This window comes from Plutella xylostella, chromosome 5, assembly GCF_932276165.1.
Source record: "Plutella xylostella chromosome 5, ilPluXylo3.1, whole genome shotgun sequence".
Taxonomy (NCBI): Eukaryota; Metazoa; Arthropoda; class Insecta; order Lepidoptera; family Plutellidae; genus Plutella; species Plutella xylostella.
This window is the reverse complement of record NC_063985.1, coordinates 11,787,474-11,809,526: the sequence shown is the minus strand read 5'-3', so window position 1 is coordinate 11,809,526 and position 22,053 is coordinate 11,787,474. Positions and strand designations below refer to the sequence as shown.

Here is a 22,053-nt window from a genome sequence, read left to right as displayed (position 1 = left end):
TGATTCGTTTAAAAAAAATCTATTCATATTTCAGATTTCGAATGGCTGCTTGAGATCGGATACAGATTTCATACTCACTTCTGCAAATGGAGTTAGGATGCAGATAAACGGCGTTTACAGCCATTAGTTATTACGAAGCCCATTTATCATATAGCCTTTCATAAAACAATTCAGCAACTTAAATTCACCCAAGTTAATTGCATATTCAACTACACGTTGCATTGTACGACAAAACAAAACTTTTACCGCTTTCACAACACGTCTATTCAGAAAACAGCAGTTCAATTTGTCAGTATACTCGTATAATCATGTTGTTCTGTTGTAAATGGGTCAGCGCGAGTGTGGGTCTCGACAAATAGAGGCGCCAGGTGGGGCACTTGACACAGAACTGGGTGATGCGGCTCAGCTGTAATTGGCTTACCTTGTTGACATAATCTTTACTGCTAATCTTTTACAGTTTTTGTTAGGTGTTAAGGTAAGGTGTATCTTACCAATACTACCTTACTAGTCTATTCTAAAGTTTAATAACAACAGAGAATACTAATGTTGTACCTAATTGTCCTACGGCGACCTTCGGTACACCAGTAGTTAGGTCGGTTAGGTTATGTCAAATCCATCGAATTGACGGATGCTCATGTCTATCTACACATCCACAAACCAGCTGTTGGTCTTGAATCCGAAAAGCCACAAGCAGCTATTTTTCTATTGTTCTATTTTCAATAGTAACTATTGTTTATTCTTGTTATAATTGAGACAACCGATATATGAACAAGCATTTATTCGACTGAGGACTGGGGCGCGGGACGCAGCCCGCGCTAACTTATGTCTACCCGAAACCTATTAATATAACATACCTCCGCCAATATTTGAATGCCATTGATAAGATAAGGCGCAAGCAGTTGCATAAGAAACCTGACAATTATTATTGAAAACAATTTAAATCAATAGGCACAAAATCCGTTTACACACTTAAAAGCAAAGCGTAGCTCGCAGGCATCCGCTAGTATGATTTAAAAATAACTTTTATAATTAATAACTTTACGCTTGCGTTTTTCCAAAACCTGAGGTTCAGAGTCAGAGACGGAAGTCGTGGCTGAAGGCGCGCTGACGTCGTCGGTTTGTGCCGCCTGTACCTCAGGTTCGGGTGACACAGGTGCGCTAACACTAGACAACATTACAGGAGGTAACACTAGTTCAGATTCGCAAACATTTTCTGACTCGTTAGGTATAACTGATACATCCTCCTCCCCTTTAAATTTCAAAATTTGATTAGCATGTTTCTTCAAAACAGTCTGAGAGTTTAACAATTGAATAGAATAGACATTAGAACCGAGTTTTTCTAAAATGACGGCCTTAGCCCACTCACATTTTTGATTTTTAAACACTTTCACCAACACTACTTCTCCACTGACGAAGGAAACTTTCCTGTTTCCTGTATAATGTTTACACTGTAAGGACTGGTTCCGTGTTACTGTTTCACCGAGTGTGGTGTCGGCGGGGGCGGGGGCGGGGGCGGCCTGCGCCTGCGCCCCGCTAGGGCACAGCACATCTAATCTGCTACGCAATCTGTGACCAAAAAGTACTTCTGAAGGAGACCTTTCTGTTGTAAAATGCTTCGAATTGCGATATTTTAATAAAAATTCGCATAATTTAATGTTTAAGTCTCGCAAATTTGACCCTGACAAAATTATCGATTTGATAGCCTTTTTTATTATTTTTACATAACTTTCCGCTTGACCGTTGCTTTGCGGGTTGTATGGCGGTGAAGTTATGTGTTTAATTCCGTTACTATCACAAAATGATTTAAACTCTGTCGAACAAAACGATGTGCCGTTATCTGTTAATATTGTGTGAAAAAGGCCAAACCTAGCCATGACGTCACATAACTTTTCTATGACTATCCTAGATCCATACCCTGTAGACACATCGTAACATTCTACCCATTTAGAGTAGGCATCGACAATCACTAGATATGTTTTATTATTGATCGGGCCAAGGAAGTCTAAATGAACTCGATGCCATGGAGCGGGCGGGTGCGGCCACGGGGCGGCGTGTTTTGAAACTATACAAGGCCAGAACGCAGAGGGTGGGACTGCTCGCGTATATTTTCAAATTAAAATGGTGCCATGATTTACTTGAAAGTATACAAGGCCATTACGCACTAATCGCGTATATTTTCAAGTAAGTTGGGCCAAAATTATGGCTTGAAAATATACTGCAGCAGTTACCACTGCGTACTAATCGTGTATATTTTCAAGTGCCAAGCGGCAATGCCAGCACTTGAAACTATACGTGATTAGTTACCAGGTAGCCCTTTTGAATTGTTGCTCGCTCTTTCTTTCATGCGAAATAGTAATAAGTCTAATGCTTTCTAAACATTGTACGAGTATCATCATTCCGCACTTGGCATTGTTTTCGTAACGTGTTTTTTGTTTACATCGTACAGTTAAAAAGTAAATCGATTAAAATTAAACTGTAGAACTGTAAATAGTATAAATTATCTCAGAAGAGAGTGTAGAACAAAAGACAATTACGGTGAATTCAAAACTTGATGACAAATATGTCTGTAATAGGTCTATAGGGTAATACCTACTACACTTACGAGCAATGAATAAGTCCAAGTAGCAAAAAGTCAATTCCAAATGAGGCCAATTGAAAAAAAAAATAAGTTGAATTTGAACGAAATTAACGTTTTTAGTTGGTTATTATTTGGATGCGCTGTTAAATGTACTCTAATATTGCCGACGGCGTCATTAAGCTAGTCTTTTCGGTTCAGGAGCTATCGTCATTGGAACTTATTCATTGCTCGTGAGTGTAGTAGGTATTACTCTTAATTCATATAAATAATAAGATATTAGTATTCTTAATTGCAAGTATGATTGCTATAAATATCAATTTATCAATCAAATTAAAGCTTGTTCATATTTATTTATTAACATTCTATAGGTAGAACAAGTAAATTGTAGTCATGTACATTTACCGAATCAGTTAAGTAAATCAGAATCAGCATGTAGGTATAAATTATATGCGACAAGTACGCCAATCAAGCCATGTGCGTAATAGCACAGTATATTTTCAAGAACGATTCAGTAAATCCCAACTTGAAAGTATACGCGATTAGTACGCACAAATCGTGTATATTTTCAAGTAAAATATTATTTTTTTTCACTTGAAACTATACAGTGCTAGTACACTATGGGTGCGTTCTGGCCTTGTATACTTTCAAAACACGCCACGGGGCGAGCGGGACGCGCGGGGGCGCGGGCCGCAGCGTGGCGCACACGTCGCATGACGACACATAACGTTCAATGTCGCTCGACATGCCCGGCCACCAGAATCTATCGCGCGCTTCAGACTTCACCTTACTAATACCTAAATGACCACTGTGTAACTCGACCAAAACATTTTTACGTAAACATTCTGGTATGATCAATTTTGACCCTCGTATCAAACAATCTTCTTCTAATGATAATTCATTTCGGCACATAAAATAAGGTTTAATATCCTTATCAGTAATTTTTCTGGGCCATCCGGTCAAACAATACTTCACAACTGACTTAAGGACGGTGTCATTGTGTGTCGCTTCTTTTACCTCTTTTTGCGATAAGAGCGTGTGACCATTATAAATGAAGTTTACATACGATAATTTATCAACACTATCGCATGAGCTAGCGGCCGCGCGCGGTGCGCAACTACTCTCGGCTACAGATCTGCTTAGGAAATCAGCTGCATTATTAGCGCTCGAAACATATTCTATCTTGTAATTATACGCGGAGAGGAAAATTGCATAGCGTTGGAGCCTGTTAGCCGATATTTCTGGAATTCCTTTGCTAGGGTTAAATATTGATAGCAAAGGCTTATGATCCGTGCGCAATATAAACGGATCAGAACGACCAAATAGGTATTGGTGGAATTTTTTTACTCCAAACACTATGGCCGCTGCTTCTTTTTGGATTTGGCTGTAACGTTTTTCAGCGGGTGACAATGACCGTGACATAAACGAAACTGGTTTTTCCACACCATTTTCCTCTTGCGATAATATCGCTCCTAGCCCGTAAGGAGATGCATCTACGGTTAATATTATTTTGGCATTTGGATTAAAATGTGCTAAGGTGTTATCCGATGCCAATATTGTTTTTATATTTGTAATTGCCAACTCATGCTCAGGGCACCATTGCCACATACTACCTTTTTGTAGTAATTTATGTAACGGGCTCATAATAGATGACGCATTTTTAATGAACGACCTATAATAATTTATCATCCCCAAAAATGACTTTAGCTCCGATACATTAGTGGGTGTCTTCGCATTCAAAATAGCCTTAACCTTTTCCGGCGACTTATGAATTCCGTTACGATCAATTACAAATCCCAAGTATGAAATTGAGTCCTGAAATAATAAACATTTTTGTTTTTGTAAAACAAGGCCGGCCTTTTCTAATCTATCAAACACTTGGTTTAACCTTTCACTATGCTCTTTTTTATCCTTGCCGGTGACACAGATATCATCCAAGAATAATAGCACTCCGTCGAGCCCGGATAGCAGCGACTCCATCGCTCTCTGGAACACGGCCGGGGCCGACGATAGCCCAAACACTAATCTTGTGAATTTATACAGGCCTTTGTGTGTATTTATACACGTAAGATCTTGGGAACTGTCACTGAGACAAAATTGATTGTACGCCCTAGACAAATCTAGTTTCGAGAACTGTTGACCGCCATGAAGTTTTGCGAAAAGTTCATCGACCCTCGGCAATGGGTATTTGTCAATAAACAGTTGTTTATTGATTGTTGTCGAGTAATCTACACACAGACGCAACTTCTTATCTTCGCGAATAACGGGTACAATGGGGCTTGCGTAATCGGAGTATTGCACGGGTACCAAGATGCCCAATTCCACTAACCTGTCTATTTCTTGTTCTACCTTTTCGCGAATAGCAAAGGGGAGCGGCCTCGCTTTCCTAAAGATCGGTTTAGAATCTGGTTTAAGGTCGAGGTTCACTGTCCCACCGTTAAAACAACCTAACTTATCCGAAAATAAATTAGGGTACCTCTGTGCGAATTGGTCCAATACGTCCGAACATAAGTTCAATGGTGATATTTGTAATTTAAATTTCAATCCCATCCTCGTCGCCACTGTTATAATTGAGACAACCGATATATGAACAAGCATTTATTCGACTGAGGACTGGGGCGCGGGACGCAGCCCGCGCTAACTTATGTCTACCCGAAACCTATTAATATAACAATTCTACAGCACAAACCTGGACAGCTTAAAAACATCTGACAGTCGGGTTGCCCACTTACCCGACAACTTCAGTGCATTGTACTCATTAAAAAACGGCGATACGGCTCGCGCCCGCTTTCGGCGATGCGCTTGCGTGTCATCTCTGACTACCCCTTCGGGGATTACAGTCGTGAGCATATGTATGTACAAACCTGGTCCCAAACCTGGCCGAACTCGCATCCAGGGAGTAAGGCGCATGATGCAGCAGCGGCGGCGGCGGCGGCGGCTGCGGGGCGCGGCGGCGGCTGGGGCTCGTGCCGCCCAGCCAGGGGTTCGTCTTGATGCGGCAGCGCGGCCGCGGCGACGGCGTGGCGCAGGCCGCCGGGATGTCGGGCAGCCGGCGGACCGTCACGCTTGAACGGCGCTGCTGGAATTGTGGAGGGTGGGAGTTTTAGTTTTGGCTCATCTTTGCGCACTCAGGATCAAAAATTATTATGTCGGAAAGTATTGAGAAATGAGAGTAAAATGCCTCAAATGGAACACCCCTAGTTAAATGTGAGATAAAAGCCGTATCCAATAAAATCCAGGCAACCCTGGCCAGTCTGCGAAGATCTGACTTTCACTGCTGACGAACCCTAGTACACCTCTAGATCTTGCAATCAGAACTCACAGAATGCGCAATACGCCTAAGTAAGTAATACGAAAGCATTATGAATTTGAAATCTGTAAAATAGCATACAAAAGTAGAAAATATACATTCAAGTGAGACCTAGTTGGTCTAGTTCTAAACCTACACATAGGTCCAATCGACACCCAGTTCCCCTATTCAGAGACCGTGTAAATGAAGCTACAATCGAGTTAGGGACAATTTACCCGAGGCGGTGGTCAGAATCTAGTTATACGTTGTAGTGTTACGTGTATAGTTGTAGGTGTAGGGGGTGACTGTGATAGATGGTGTGTGTGTGTGAGGCGACTTAATATCGGTCGAGATATTTATTGCTCAGGGAACGACTTGGGGCAACATAAACCAAGATAGATCTATTAAACCTTATTTTTTGTTTCTACTTTACCTAAACTGACTTTTGATTTTCTCTAAGGAGAAAAAGACTTTCCTTTCAAAGTCGCAATAAACCAAAGTCTTCCAATCAGACACAATAAGGCTTTCAATACTAAACCTTGTTGAGTAGTTGAATTGTTTCCGGGATAGCATTAATGGTCGAACTTCTAGCTCGTATGTGCCACAGCGTATTCACAGGCCACTCTGAGTTTTCAAAGTGATAGTGAGAACCTATCTACAAGTATACAAACAACAGATATAATACAATGTAACTTGTTGTGAAAGGAGAAAAACATGAACTTTATTCATCTCACGTGCTCCTTCGGACAGCATTAGGTATGCCGTCATTTGTGACCATCTTTCGTGAAACTATACGTAACTACACTGAATAAAGCCTTTCGGCAGTATACCTACAGATAGTGTAGATAGGGTATTTTTTCTGTGTATGTTCACTTTTTGTAATGGTCCTGCATCTACTACAGTCGGAACCTTCTATCTCTACTTTACTGAGTCCATGCTCTAATCATGAATATGCAAACGGGCCTTAACATCCACTTTCGAAGTGATGCAGTATCCCAGCAGCAATCGCATTGGCATGTTCAAGTCACCCACAATAGGCCTCCAGCACTTGAGTCGAACTGCTAAGTCTATTGGCGCGGGTCCAATCTCCTCCACTAGGGTTCCGCTCATCTCGCATAATCTTTATTGACCAAAACTCATTTCGCATAACTCGTATGGTCTAAACTTTTTTGGCCGAACCATCACTTTGCCAAGACTTATGTGGCATAAGGCTCGTTTCGTCTAAAACTCTTTAGGCACAATCTTTAAACACCTAAGTTTCGTTTGCTCAAATTTATGTTCGTCTATACCTATGTATAATCTTGTTTCTCCTAATGTTATCTTAATAAATAATATATTAAGTATGTAGTAAATGTACAAATTGTGGTATTTTTCTCCTACATCCCGAAAATCACGATATTGTATGATCAAAAAATCGAAAGTTAAAGACCAATATAATTATTACAAACCCCATGAGATCGAAACCTAAAAATAGGTGCGACGACGAGCAAAGCGAGGAGGAGCGTGTTAGGTGCACATGTTCATCAAAACCAAAGCGGAGCGCAGCGAAGCGGAGCGGAGCGTTATCCAAACAGCGGAAACAATACAAGGCACCAGCTTGCGCTATGTAGGGAGACGCTCCGTCAAAGTTAAAGCCAAACGAATATTATTACTTTGTATAAACCTATGCCATAGCATTATTAGGCTATTCAAGATTTGGCAATACCATTATTAGGCTAAACAATCTTATGCGAAATAACTTTTTACTAAACGAGATTTATGCCATACGATTTTCGGCGTAACGAGACTTTGACCAAACGTTACTATGCAATACGAGATTAGGCAAATAAATCTTATGCCAAAAAAGGTAGAACCCCTCCACTACAGTCGTAAGTCCGGTCGTAACCCGCCACTACGTTTTAAGTGGAACATCCGAAAACTTGGGTAATCCATTTAATTACAGCTCGTATAAAACTATTAGTGGATCTTTTACTTTGCGCAGTCTTCTTTATCTGGTGGTTTTATAGTGTATGTGCGTAGGGTGGCTGAAAGGGACCTTCATGATTGAGGTATCAACTGGCCATTCAGTTTAATTAGCGTCTTGATTCGTAGCAGAATGTATTTCGGAAGCAAGAGATACCGATACGTCACTATAACGTATCTCTCTCCTTTCGTATTTACTTAACTCCTCCGATACAGATATAAATGACAATGGGCGTTTTGGGACCTATGTCCAATAAAGATGAGACATACATCGTTGGATAGCTCTTTTCAAGTGAGCAAAAAAGTATTATGGCGACAAATCCGTATAAGTTGTCCATTTTGAAATATATTCGTCGGAAGGAAGTATTTTTCTATGGCATTGCACTCTCTCTCCTGATGACAGGAGTCCTTCGTCAAGTCGCGCGCCTAAGACTCGCGCGCCGCGCGCGAGTTGCCCCTCCCGTATTTAACTACTTTTTTGTCGTCAACTCGCTCGACTGTGAAAATATGTAGAGTCAGCCACAAAAGTTATAATTTATTATGCTATTTATGCTTAAGGTAACTACTTAAAATGTATAGGGTATTTTATAGGACTTTACCTTAAAATAAAACACAATACACATACACAGTACATCAACATCAGTAAAAACTGACACATTTTAATATTTTTGCACTTTACTGTAGACTGTAAGTAATGCACTGTACATCTCTGCTTCGCATTAGGAGTAACACTAAAACGACGTCACTAAAACAATGACGTTTTAACCCTTTAAACCGGTTTTTGCAACAAAAACTTCAAGGACATAGCTATGACAGGTAAAATTGGCGCACGGGATGAGAGAGATAGCAATCTTGGGTATCATGCGTCATAGGTCACATCCCCTTTTGCCTCATTCCGCACTTCCAACATAGGCTTTATTGTCCCGAAATCAAAGCATCTACTTTAATGGCGACTGTCTAGTCGGTACCTTCTTATACTAATCAGCCAGGGGACAATATTTAACTATATTTTTTAGTTTCAATTCGTTTGCATCTGACCGTACTTTACATGTACTTTACATGGGCACGCGAGTTGATGATATAAAAAAACAGTAGATGCCAACTCGCGCGGCGCGCGACTCTAAGGCGCGCGACTTGACGAAGGACTCGATGACAGTTAGGGCGTAATACACGTAAACACGTATTATTGAAATTGGAGAAATTACTTTCAACTGGTTTTATTTACTGAGATAATAAAAAAATATAATATTATATGAAATATTATTATTATTATTATTAAATCATTTATTGCAGACTGTAAGTCCATAAAAAGTTAGTTACATAAATTTCTTAAAATATAAATATTAGTAAGACAGGTACAAATAACAAAGAACAACAAACAAATATTAAATGACTAAAACAAGGTAAAAAACAACATAGGTAGAAACTTAAAATTAAACATGCAAGGCCACCCAGTGCTGCCATATCGGGGAATCATAACGATTGCAGAGTGTGTTCAGAATACTGTTGGAGCTGCATCGGATACGCTGCATCATGGATGCTGCTCTCTTGCGCAGTATCGCGTGGAAGCCGTCCGTGCGGGAGTCGGCGAACATCGCTGACGCGCTGCAGAACCTGGGGAGCCGCAACAGTATTCTGAACGAGTTGTTGTATTGCACGCGCAGGGCGCTATAAGCTTTCTGTGTGTACTTCACCCACAGGCTACAGGTGTAAAATGTTTGGCAGTATGCCTTGAAGAGTGACACTTTGACTTCTCTGTTACACCGAGCAAACCTGCGAGCTACCATATTACATCTAACTGACAGCGCCCTACGCTCCCTCTCTATGTCTGCATCGTCATGAAGATCCTCGTTCACCAGGTGACCGAGATATCTAAATTCTGTGACTCTCTTCATTGTGCAGCCACACAATGTACAATATGATCATTTCGTTATAAAAATTAAAAATGAATGTGAAAAACTAACAAAAACATTAAAATTACAGAAATAAAATATAAAAACTTTCAAGGTAAGATTATTCTAATTGGACAGTAAATAAAGACAAGCGCTTCCGTTATTCATATTCTGCAAAAAAATACCTTTTCAACGACGTATCACTCATTTCTATTGGTGCTGGTCCCAGCTTCCATATATTGGTGCCCATCATCATTTACAGGCAGGATGTCCAATTTGAAATTGGTCAGTTAAAACTATTTGACAGAATAATCCATTCTATGTATAATCAGAAAAAAATTGTGTCATTTTTATTCCAATAACAATATACTCAACCAAGTAAGTACTCAACCAACCAATAATATGTGTCTACGTAATACCCTTTTAGTGATGTAACGAATATTCGCATTCGCATTCGCATTCGCAAAATGTTGTGCGAATGTTTTGCGAATATCAGTACTCATTAGAAAAAACTATTTGAAAATAATGGTAGGTTAACAAAATCAAAATCCATTCATCTATAGTATCTATATCCTTTTTATTACAAGTTACCCTCTTAATCACATTACCAGTAAGACCACTTTATCACTTGGTATTATTTATTTACTTTGGGAAACGAAACTTTAAATATAGTGAAGGTGGGTTATTCCCAAAGGTTTTTGGTCAAGTTCGCTACATGTTCATATTTTCTCATATTATCAGAACTGGTTGGGTTATTGTTACTCATGTAAGGTCGTTTTGTATACTTGAATATACAACCTAAAACTCTGTTTCATAGGATTCTGTAAATACCCTCGGAATTCGTAAATATTTAAGTTTCAAACGTTGTTATAGATAGATAGAAGATAGAATATTCTTTATTTGTACACACACACATAAAAGAAACTTATATAACTTAAATACTATAAACTATGTACAAAAATGGCGGTCTTATCGCTTAAAGCGATTTTTTCTGTTGTTATCTTTTTTACTGGTCGAGGGTTATTTTTTATTATTGCTTTTTTATCGATCAACCTCGCAAAAACATATTTCGTAATATTCCCTAGAACTGCCCAGAAGTACTTTTACACATTTATGTCATATTTATAATTAGAAATTACTCGATCCACAGAATTTCATAATAAAATGTTTTAACATTTGGAATTAGTCGGCTAATTCCGCAAAATACAAAAAATATGAGCTAGGGTCTTAAAACTTAGTAAACGAAAACGACAATCTTTTGGATGAAAAAGCAATCATTTGATTACCTAAACTTATTTCTTTATACCGATGTGCGGGAAATTCCGAAAATTTGAAAATGTCGAAGTATATGCACCTTTTTACTAATTTTACGTTTTAACACGCACGCTCGGTCCTAGCGCCCTGGGTCAACCCAAGTGAGTTAGAAGATTAAGTTGCCATCAAGGTGAATGGTTCCACAGTTCAAAGTATGGCTGCGTTTTGAAGAAATAGTCTATAATCGGAATTACCCGAAATTCGGCATTAGCCGACTTCACCTTAGTTAACAGTTTCATAGGACCTATACTCTAATTTTTTATTCCGCGGAATTCTGACATTTCATTAGTGATACCACTAAAAAAGCTCTTCACCGAAAAAAGGTAAAATTTGGATCCATTTAAGGGCAATATTTTTTTAAATGTTTTCATAGAAAAACATAAATCTAAATATTTACTTGCTCAAGTGAAGTAGGTAATACAAAAATAACAAATATTTCAATACTAGCTGTTGCCACGAGTTTCGCTTCACCTTAATTAGTTTTCCCGTGGGAATTCCGTGATAAAAAGGCTACTTTTTATCGCGGAATTCCCTGGATTAACACATAAGCTATTATGTGTTAATCCAGGGTGTCAGCTAACTCCATTCCAAATTTCATTAAAATCGATTCAGTTGTTTTGACGTGAAGAAGCAACAAAGGTACACACATACTCACAAACTTTCGCATTTATAATATTAAGTAAAATCACGACTCACGACCATTGTATCGAATTAATTTTAATTACTTTATTTTATTCTTTAGTATGGCATCACTTGCTACTAAATTCAGGGATAACAAACCTTTTTAATCGATTTCAAATAAAAGATTCTCAATTCGGTAAGTACATAATATGTTCGGTATGTAGGTACCTATGTAAGATTATGCACCATATTAACATATGACTTAAGAGTAATAAACAAATATGAAAATTTTTATTGTATATAAAAAAAAATTAAACTGTTTATTTCAAGAAAATAAGTACTTTTTGAATTACAAGATCCAAGGACTTAATCTACTTACTAGGTGAGATTATAATAGCCTTAGATTGTTACCCTAGAACAGCGTATAAGTAAATAATTTATAAATTAACATTATACTTAGTTATAAACAGTTATTTCAGTAGCAGCGTTAAGTGCAAAAAACAATACCAGAAAACAACTTAATTATGCACCTACACACACCATGCAATATAATGCATAAGTATGTTTATATGTTTGTTGGTATGTATGTTTGTCCACGAATATCTCGGAAACGATTGATCCGATTGTTACTATTCTTTTTTAGAGTTCCGTACCTAAAAGGAAAAAAGGAACCCTTATTGTTGTCCGTCTGTCTATCACCACCCTTTTTCTCAGAAACGGTTAAAGATATCAAGCTAATATTTCATATAGATGTCCATAATGATGAAATTAAAAGGAAAAATATTTCAGGTAAGTAGACTTGTACGGAACCCTCAGTGCGCGAGTCCAACTGGCACTTGGCCGGTTTCTTATCGTTGACCTTTCGCGTTGTGATAGTTTGTTGATTATTATAAACGTTATGGAGCCACAACCTGGCCCTTCACAGGAAGCGGCCCCATCTGACAGAGCACAAGAGTCAGACTTTCTCTCTCCCAGAAAGAAGCGTCCTCGTGGTTCTTTTGCGCCTAACGTAAAGACCATCATTCTAAATATTTAAAAATATAATATAGAAAATTGTCCGGATACAACTGATGTTCAGACTCGTATTGAAAAAAGTACCCAGCCAAAAAAGGTTTGTGATCTCTGACATGTCAAAAATTGATAACTGTCAGAATTCCGTGAGATTAAAGATTAGAGATTAAATATAAATAAACTCTTAAAACAAACAAAAAGCGTATTTTGACAGTATAGTGTCAGAGCAAGACATCCATAGATTTAAATACGTTTTGTTCAGTTATCAAGTAGTATTTACGTATTTACATAGATGTCACTATCCCGCAAACTACATCGCGGTATTAGGATTTCTTACATGTTAATGACCCTATGAAATATACAAATAAACATTGCTTCTACTACCAGCGATCCGAACATAAGGCTACCAAGCTGTTGTCACTGGCACCGCTCAAGTGGCAGGCGATAGGCACGACGTCGCTCCGCTCGTGAGTGTCACCGCTGGCATCCTGTCACCGGGTGCACTGGACCGCTGCTGCTGGGGCCGCTGACTCCGGTTAAGTTGACCCGAAGCGCGCTTTGATATGTTGTCCTGGTGCCGCTAAGTGACAGGCGCGGTGGCGCAGCTCGCGGCGCCACTGCTAGCACCCATCACTGGGCACACTGGAACTTGACTGCTGATGCAGCCATCCCTACCGGAACGATCCTCGGATCGCCCGGTTGACGCCTTCAGAGACGATGCGTCTCTGATTTCTAGCGCCTGATCAAAAAGTGGCTACTACTACCAATGTTTCGTTTAAGATTTAAGTCGCCCTCAGAAACCGCACACAGTCGCAATGTGTCGTAACAGGTACGGAGCTTAAAAAAGTGTTACTATTTTTAAAAAAAACTGCGACTAGTGTTGGCTAGTCTGATTCGGAATGCGCCTAGAACGGAACGTACAAGTGGCGCCAAATTTGAACACAAGCTGAATATTCGCATTCGCGAATGTCGATATCAGATATTCGTATTCGCATTCGCATTTGCGAATGTCCAAAAACCCACATTCGTTACATCACTATACCCTTTCGTTTTCAGTGTCAGACGAAAATACCTAAATCCCCTTTTAACAAACAAGAAAAAAACCCTCGAAATAAACGCTCATCGCACGCTAAGCTTCCCGGCTAAATTACCCCTCAGCAAAGAAAGCAAATCACACTTTCCATTCTCACAACAAGACACAATACTTCTCACCTACACCCTGAAAGGCTCGCCCCCATTATCCCTGTAATCCTTTGACGGGGCATTTTCAACGTGCAATGGAATTAATTATTCCCTAATCGTTTCCAAATCCACCGTTCAGCTGGGTTTTTAAACGAACACACTGTATCTTGTATCGTATTTCTTTCGTCACAAGGGCTACATTTCAACTGAAGTTTAATTGCTTTTTTGTCGTTGACTGTACGGCCCTTGTACAGCCAGACAAACGAAACCTCGGCGAATAAAGTTAAAAGGGTTTTTATGGACGTTAAATGGTGAATAGGGAGGGTTTCCGTAATTTTTAAATCGATTGTAATGAGCCGTTTTCCTTGACAGCTGTCAGTTGAGCTTTTGGGTAAGAGGATAGATGGCGTGAAAACGCAGTGTATCAACTGTCAAAAATTACATAGAGAGCAAAGAGTACTAAACTCAGAATAAGAACTCAAACTCAAACTATCTCAAAAGAGTCACTATCTCAAGTGCACTAACTCTACAGTATCAAGGGAGGAGGAGCAGATAGCTCAACTACAACTCAATTAATACAGGAGAAACACAAGGAAACTGAGAAAACTTGAAAAGAATCGTCATCGCACTGAACGCTGAAGCAACAGTGACATCGACATCATAGAGAAAATAATACTACAATTCTACCTACCTACGTCACTTTCACATTTCGTTAGCCTCACAGAATAACATATTGTGATCTGAGTGTGTTCTGAGGGTTTGAAAGTTGGTACAACCCCAGACAACGCCATCTATTTCTCCAAAAAGGAACTTTTTTTTTTTTTTAACAAACGCCTCATTAATTTAAAGGCTACACTGATTTTGTAAGGACACGAAGTAAAAGGTTTATTTTGCCAAGCGAGAAAGGAAAGAAGATAACTTACTTTTAAACTTTATATTTAAGAGTTATTTCAGGAACTTGAATTGTTTATCTAATTAATTGTTAATCTATAAATCGTAATAACTAATTAATAGGGAATAGTATAAATATTCCGTGAGAAGTATTAAATTAATAACACATTCTAATAAAAAAATAGAAAGTTTTTGTTGGTGTGTAGTATGTAGTTGTAGTTTTCACCATATTTCTCCTGAAAGTCCTGAAACAACACAGTCGAGCCCTTTCTAAAGTAAAAGGGCCTTTCAAAAATTGCGCTCGGACCCCCTGACGGCGGCCGGGCGCGGGTCATGTCGCAACATGTTGTGGGTGCCAGCATCAGTGCTCTCACTTTACGATCATGGCGCACTATGCTCCCCAAGACAAGGAAGAACGAGTTGTGGATCTCACGCGTACTTGTCAACTCGCGGCGATCAAACCATACCGCGATGTAGGAATTGGTATAGCGCCATCTAGGTGTGGGTACTGGTACTAGTGGAAGAGTTCCATGAGATGAGATGATATGCCAAGACTCCAAGAGGACGCTATGTCCTCGACCTTCCTCATACAATATACCAAGATCAAGACCACTAAAGCTTGCAGATTACAGGTTTGTCACAACAGAAATGTCAGAGGCTGATTACCTAGCATCTTTTTAAACCTCACCATAGCATTGTGCATAATAATTACAGATAAAACAAGATGTTAATCATATCTCTCCTCATTTATACATCTTCATTCTCCATTATCGGTAGCAGCAATCACTTTCACCCTTTTGTGTTTAACCTGCCATTGTTCCCTCGAGCTTTGTAACATAAATGAGAAACCGCACCCCGATAGATGGCCCTGCTCGTAAATTAATTAGACAAAGCTGGATAAATGAGGGATTACTAGTAAAACACACATGGCTTTACACAGAGTAGAATGTTATCAGTGATCGACCAGAGGGTTAATCAATTTATTTGAAATTATAGTTTAAAAAAACCGCTTAAAAATAAATCATGTCACAAACACCATGTAAAGCCCTGAAAAAAGTTATCCGCTGACTTTTATGTATGTATGGGGCGAGTTCTATTTGATTTCATAAATTCATAATTGTTTTGAACCGAAGTTAAATTCAGGCCACATCCGGCATACAATACCCTTTTAGAACATCCTATAGATAGGGTTAGGGTATTTCAGCATGCGCCCGTATGTCCAAGTCAGCTGTACCTCTCACATTCAATTCAATTATACGAAACATTCCTGAACTTAGAAAGGTTACGGGATTATGCTTGTACTCGGGTGTACAACTAGGTGGCTTATTCACTAGACACGTGTGTAAAACTGTTAAAATGTGCCTGAAACTTTTTTTTGGAATACTTACACAGTGTCGAGTAAAATAAATAACAAATACGCTTCGTAACTAGTTGTTAGCTGGTGCTGGCTATTCGGTTACTCACACAAAGCTTGACTATCGTTTGTCACCGTGGTCGTGGTGGTGACAGGAGTTGTCAGTAGCTGACTGCCTAGCTGGTGCGCCAGACGAGCTGTTTCGTTAGTCACTCTCATTCTACTCACTCATTTTAGAGACTAAATTCATATATTATACTACATAGATATAATTTATAGGTAAGTAGTGTAACAAACTTCATCCCAGGGGCGCGATTCATATCTCAACCGAAATATTTGTAAAGCGATACGAACGAGTTACGAGATGAAATCCGCAATGTTCAAAAACGCGATTCATAACACACATACTTTGATCTCGTTTTCATATCGCTAGTTCGTATTTGGATGGCTTGAGTGAAATGAATGAAACTATATTTTTTTAATTGCCATGCAAAAATAATAAATACTACCACTAATTGTTTTAAATAATTTTGTTCCTACAATATATTTTGTTGGAATTAGTGTCGATAGCAAGTATCAAGAAACGGCTTTTTAATTCAACGTTGAAGAAATTCATAACCTGTGGCACTTTTGACAGCCGCCATGTTTTCTAGATAAAAACATTGATTTGCTTTGCTCATTTTCGTCTCAACGTAGTTTTTTTGAAAAATAAGAAGAAAGGAAGTTTAACTAACTTAGAGAAATACGACTGAGACATGTAAGTATCAATGTATTAACCTATTTTTTTGAAATACAATTGTTACCGGTTGTAGTCAAGAAGGTATTGTAATTTACGATGTATCCAATTTCTGTTTGAATTGTTTTAGAATCATGAACTAGGTGAACACAAGCAGCAGCCGATGTGCTTGAGTTGCAGAAGGAGCAACTACGTTGTGAGAGGGCCACGGCTTCAGCCCTCACAATGATAGCTGAAGCAATGAACAGACAGGCTGCAGTCAATGAGAGTCTTCTTGAGCAGGGGCTCCTCATATGGAAAAAGGTAGGTTATTCCTAAATGTTTGGCTAAATAATAGAATAGAATTTAACTTCATTGTTACCCCAATAATGTGTTAGGAAAACTGGTGTTGAATATTTATGTTACAGTGTAGTTTTGTTAGTGTCTGTCTGTAATTTTTTAGAACAATATCATACTAAACTTTTCATTTTGTCTTTTCTAGGCTAATGAAAGGAACAACCTCACGCCTCTCTTCTTCCTCTTCTTCATGCGTCAATTCAAACAGAGTTGCACCTGTGATTACTGATTACCTAAGTTCCTATAGTGTAATAATTGTTAACAAAATATTGTATATATAAGTATTAATAATTATACAAAAGGCTAAAAGCATTTTGTACCAGCCAACCTATAGGAGAGAATATGAGAAAAATAATAAGACTTTAATCTTTGATTGCCATTATCTGTAGCTTTATTAAGTGGTAAAGGGACCTAATTACTACCTATATTTTTTAGTATTTGTGATAATTCATAGAATTTGTTAGTTCTATCAATAAATAAAATATACATGCATTACAATGTGTTTAATTCATTAACTTACAATTTGCACACTGAGGGAATGTGTATGCTTTCGGTTAAAATATTCTTCCTCATTCTGCGAGGGCCTCAGGCCAAAACCCACGCCAATCAAATAAATATCACTAATACAAGCTTACCATAAAGGAAAATTACGAATTCGGTAAAAATGGCTTGAAGATCTTGGAGAGATGCGTACATGGTCAATTTCACTGTTAGTAGTAGGTATTTTTTCTGAAAACGATCTAACAATTTCACCCTTTTCTTCGAAAGTTTAAAATCGCCTAAACGTCAAAATATGACAGATAAGCGATATCAAAAAATTCAACAATAATGACATGAATCGCGTCATTCTCCATTCCGTTCATTCATTTTGCGATCTCGAAACGATCTTACTATGTAGCTTGTTTTTAGTGCCATATGAATCGCAATTTCATAACTCGTTCGTAAAAATCTGAAAACGAGATGAAAACGAAGGTGTTTTTTGTGACACGAATCACCCTCCTGCAGTGATTCATTGAATGATCCATTTGAAAGCCCTCGGGAAAAGATACGGTTTTCCTTTTAAACATCCCATATCTGCTCATATACTTCATCGTACATATTTTATTACGCTAACTTCCTTATCCCGGATACTTTGATGTCTATATTAGCTACTTTTATATTTTCCTCGTGAGTATTTTTTCCAATTGACATCCTAGGGTCTAGTACAGGTTTGATAGTTTGGCGAAAACTTTAAAAGTTTACGTTTTCTCGCAAACTAAGTGCCGCCTCTAGCGAAAACTATCTTGACACTTTTCACATATAATGTATGCAGATGACAGGAGAAAACGTAAACTTTATTAGTTTTCAAAAATAGCAAATCCCGTCCCGTACTAGAGGCTCCTATTCTATTTTTAATCTAGGTGCTCTGCGTAGTTTACACAGAATTACAGATTGACCTGAAATGCAAGTAAGTATAAACCTATCCTGCAGATAACTGTAATCAATCACTAATCAAGTAATTAGTAATCACATCACAGATAGTGATGTTGGCATCTCTAAAGATTTTTTATAGGTAATTCAATAATGAATGCGTCTCCAAATATGCAGACACATTCACAATTATTAGAACTTTTTAAAATAAGTAAATAAAATACTTTTCTCCCCAACTCAAACACGCACGGCAATATTTTAGAGAAATACACATGAACCGTAACCCTGCCCATTGAGACCGCATAATGTAAGGGCTTCAGGGGGGTCACTCTACATGACGCGAAATGCTTTGGAAATATAGAAGACATAAAAATGATGCTAACAAAATAGTATTTAAGACCTATGCTAAAAGACTAAACCTTATAATTAAACAAACACAAAGATCACAAAATGAGTACAATATTAAAATGTCCCATAACAAATCTAAAGAAACATGGAAAATCATAAACAACAGTAAAGCGCAATATCCTAATGAATATATAAATCAAATCAAAGTAGCAAATAAAATTATCCAAAATCCTCAAAAAATTGCTGAAGCTTTTAATAACTTTTTTATTGATCAGGTTCAACCACTTCATAAACAATTTAGTAAGGATAAAACTAGCACTCTCCCAAATCAAGAAAAATCTGTGTTCTTAGGCCTTACGACGCCTGAGGATATATTTAAAGTGACAATGTCTTTAAAAAATACGAACAGTACTGGCTATGACAATATCTGTACCAAAGTGTTAAAGAATGTAGCTCATATCATAAGTCCTGTTGTTAGCCATATAGTGAACCTATGTATTATATATGGAATATTCCCCGATATCTTAAAAATATCCATTGTAAAGCCGATGTTTAAAAAAGAGGACCAAGAAAACATGGGATATTATAGGCCAGTAGCGCTAATCCCTATTTTCTCAAAAATATTAGAAAAGGTTATTTATAATAATATATATAAGTATTTTGAAAAATATACACTGTTTACTGAGGCACAAGCTGGCTTCCGAAAAAATAAAAATGTAAATGTTACTATTTATAATTTTCTATTGCAAGTAACAAAAAGTTTAGATAAAAGGCAACTAGTCACTGCCTTATACATGGACTTAACAAAAGCATTTGACCTAGTAGATCATGATATTCTGACCAAAAAGCTTTACTCATACGGAGTTAGAGGTAATGTTCTCGACTTACTAAAATCTTACCTCCAGAACAGGAAGCAAATAACTGAAGTAGCTAAAATTAATCTTACAGATAAAGTTATTACTAATTACCGATCACAACAAAGGACGGTTAAATGTGGCGTTCCACAGGGAAGCGTACTAGGACCATTACTGTTCTTAATTTACATTAACGATTTCCCTACGGCTGTAAATTGTCCTATGTATCTATTTGCTGATGATAGCACGGCCGTTTTTACAGGCAATGACAATAATACAATTAGTAACGACATAAATACAAATTTAAATAATATAATAGACTGGCTGAAATTAAATAATTTAATTTTAAATATTGACAAAACCAAAATCATGACATTCAGAAACAATTATAACAACATAGATTCAAGTGATTTAAACATAGCATGGGAAGGTAAACCTATCGCTTCTACCGATAGTGCTAAATTTCTAGGAGTACAAATTGACTGCCATCTTAATTGGAAGGAACAAATTGACATAATTTGTACTAAGTTATATAAATTTTTATACGCACTATACATGCTGTCAAAAGTAGTAAACCAGAATACAGTTTTAACGGCATATCATGCTTATGTGGTATCTACTCTCCGCTATGGAATTATATTTTGGGGTAACTCAACGGACAGAGACAGGGCATTTAAAGCACAAAAAAGATGTGTTCGGGCCATATGCCGACTGAAACAAAGAGATAGCTGCAAACTATACTTCAAAAAACTTTCTATTTTAACCCTGACATCTCTGTGCATATTTGAGGTTGCAATATTTGTAAAATGTAACATGAGCCTATTTAGCTCATTTAGAAGTGAACGACTTCAAAATAAAATGTGTGCCATACCTAGGAAAACAGCACTCCTTGACAAAAGTATATTCGGAATGGCAACAAAAATATATAACCATCTTCCAAAAATACTAAAAGAAACCGCTGACATTAAAATATTTAAACATAAACTGAAAGATTTATTATTATCAAAATCATATTATCATATAAGGTAACGGGTCCATATTCCGAGGTAAATAACAACATTTGAAAGTAAGTAAGAAAAATAAGCATTTGTAACCATCAATATTGATGTGAAATATTGTCTTCTGTAAGAATATACGTTAAATTTTATATTTCTTAACACAGATTCATTGATAACACATTAATTATACTTAAAAAAATATAATTTATTACACATGTCGATTTGCCCTTATACCGAGGTAGGATTATGGTTTCTTCCATATACCGAGGTAGCCTGTTCCATATTCCGAGTTAGTCCTGTCAGTGGCTCCATGAGTGTGGCCATGAACATAAGGAAATTACAATCTAAAATATCGATATACTTTTTTAACCCTAAAGTACTCCAAATAAATTTAATTATTCTAAATAGTAGTTGAAAATAATGAAAAGAATTAAATACTCTCCATTTATATTGGTTTTCGTGATAATTTCTATTATTTATGTTACATTTTCATAATTCATTATTGCAACTGGTAACATTGGCTAGAAAAAATATTCATAATGCTTCTATGATGTTCTATGGACTTTTCCAAGCGATTAAAAAAAAATAGAGTAGAGATGGGGTAAATTGATGAAATAGTGACAGTAATCGAATATAATCGATTATTGAACTCGAATGATTTAAACATTTTTTACTATAGTTTTTATCTAAGTAAGGTCTAAAATTTTTCCACGATAATTTATGTTCTTACTTAAATGTTTAAAAGTTGATGATACGTAATAAAAGTAGATGTGTAAGGGATGAGGAAAAGTATCGAATACTTACAAAAGCCAAATACCTTATCAGTACTAATTTCCGATGAGTACCTAATGTATTTACCATAAACGAATATGATTATAATAAAAGTATCTACCCAGGAATCGATCCAGCATCGATTATTTTTTCATTCAAGCATAGGTCGGAAGCAAGGAACATTGCACTAGGTACATCTCTATGGCGCATGCGCGCTGGACTGGAGGCGCGCCGGCGCCATGTTCAATTTTCCGCCGAAAAGTTTGCCGCTATTCTTTGAAAGTATTTTTGTTAAGTCTTTACATTAGAAAACAAACATCTTTTATTAAATTATTATGTTTGTATTTGCAATATGCAATTGGAAATCGATAAGGTAAGCTTGTGTGCGAATTATTTTAGGAAATTACGTAAAATGGAAATATTTTTATGTTTTTATCAGTAATTTGGCATCAGTTTAGTTACTAACCTAGGTTTTTGTTCTAGCGTTTTCGTTTCTAAACTCACTAAGT

The 22,053-nt window shown here is 37.4% G+C and overlaps 1 protein-coding gene and 1 non-coding gene across 2 annotated transcripts in view; both read right to left on the bottom strand.

The window, feature by feature from the left end:
• The window catches only part of LOC119692348 (formin-like protein 7), a 41,435-nt gene that overhangs the window by 2,041 nt on the left and 17,341 nt on the right, over nucleotides 1–22,053 (bottom strand). The window contains exon 3 of the mRNA XM_048633386.1: nucleotides 5,440–5,651. Coding sequence (XP_048489343.1) covers nucleotides 5,440–5,651 — 212 coding nt within the window. The remainder of the gene's footprint in view (nucleotides 1–5,439; nucleotides 5,652–22,053) is intronic.
• LOC119692457 lies at nucleotides 15,022–15,153 on the bottom strand. Its single transcript, XR_005254247.2, has one exon. It is a non-coding gene; the product is annotated as a U4atac minor spliceosomal RNA (small nuclear RNA).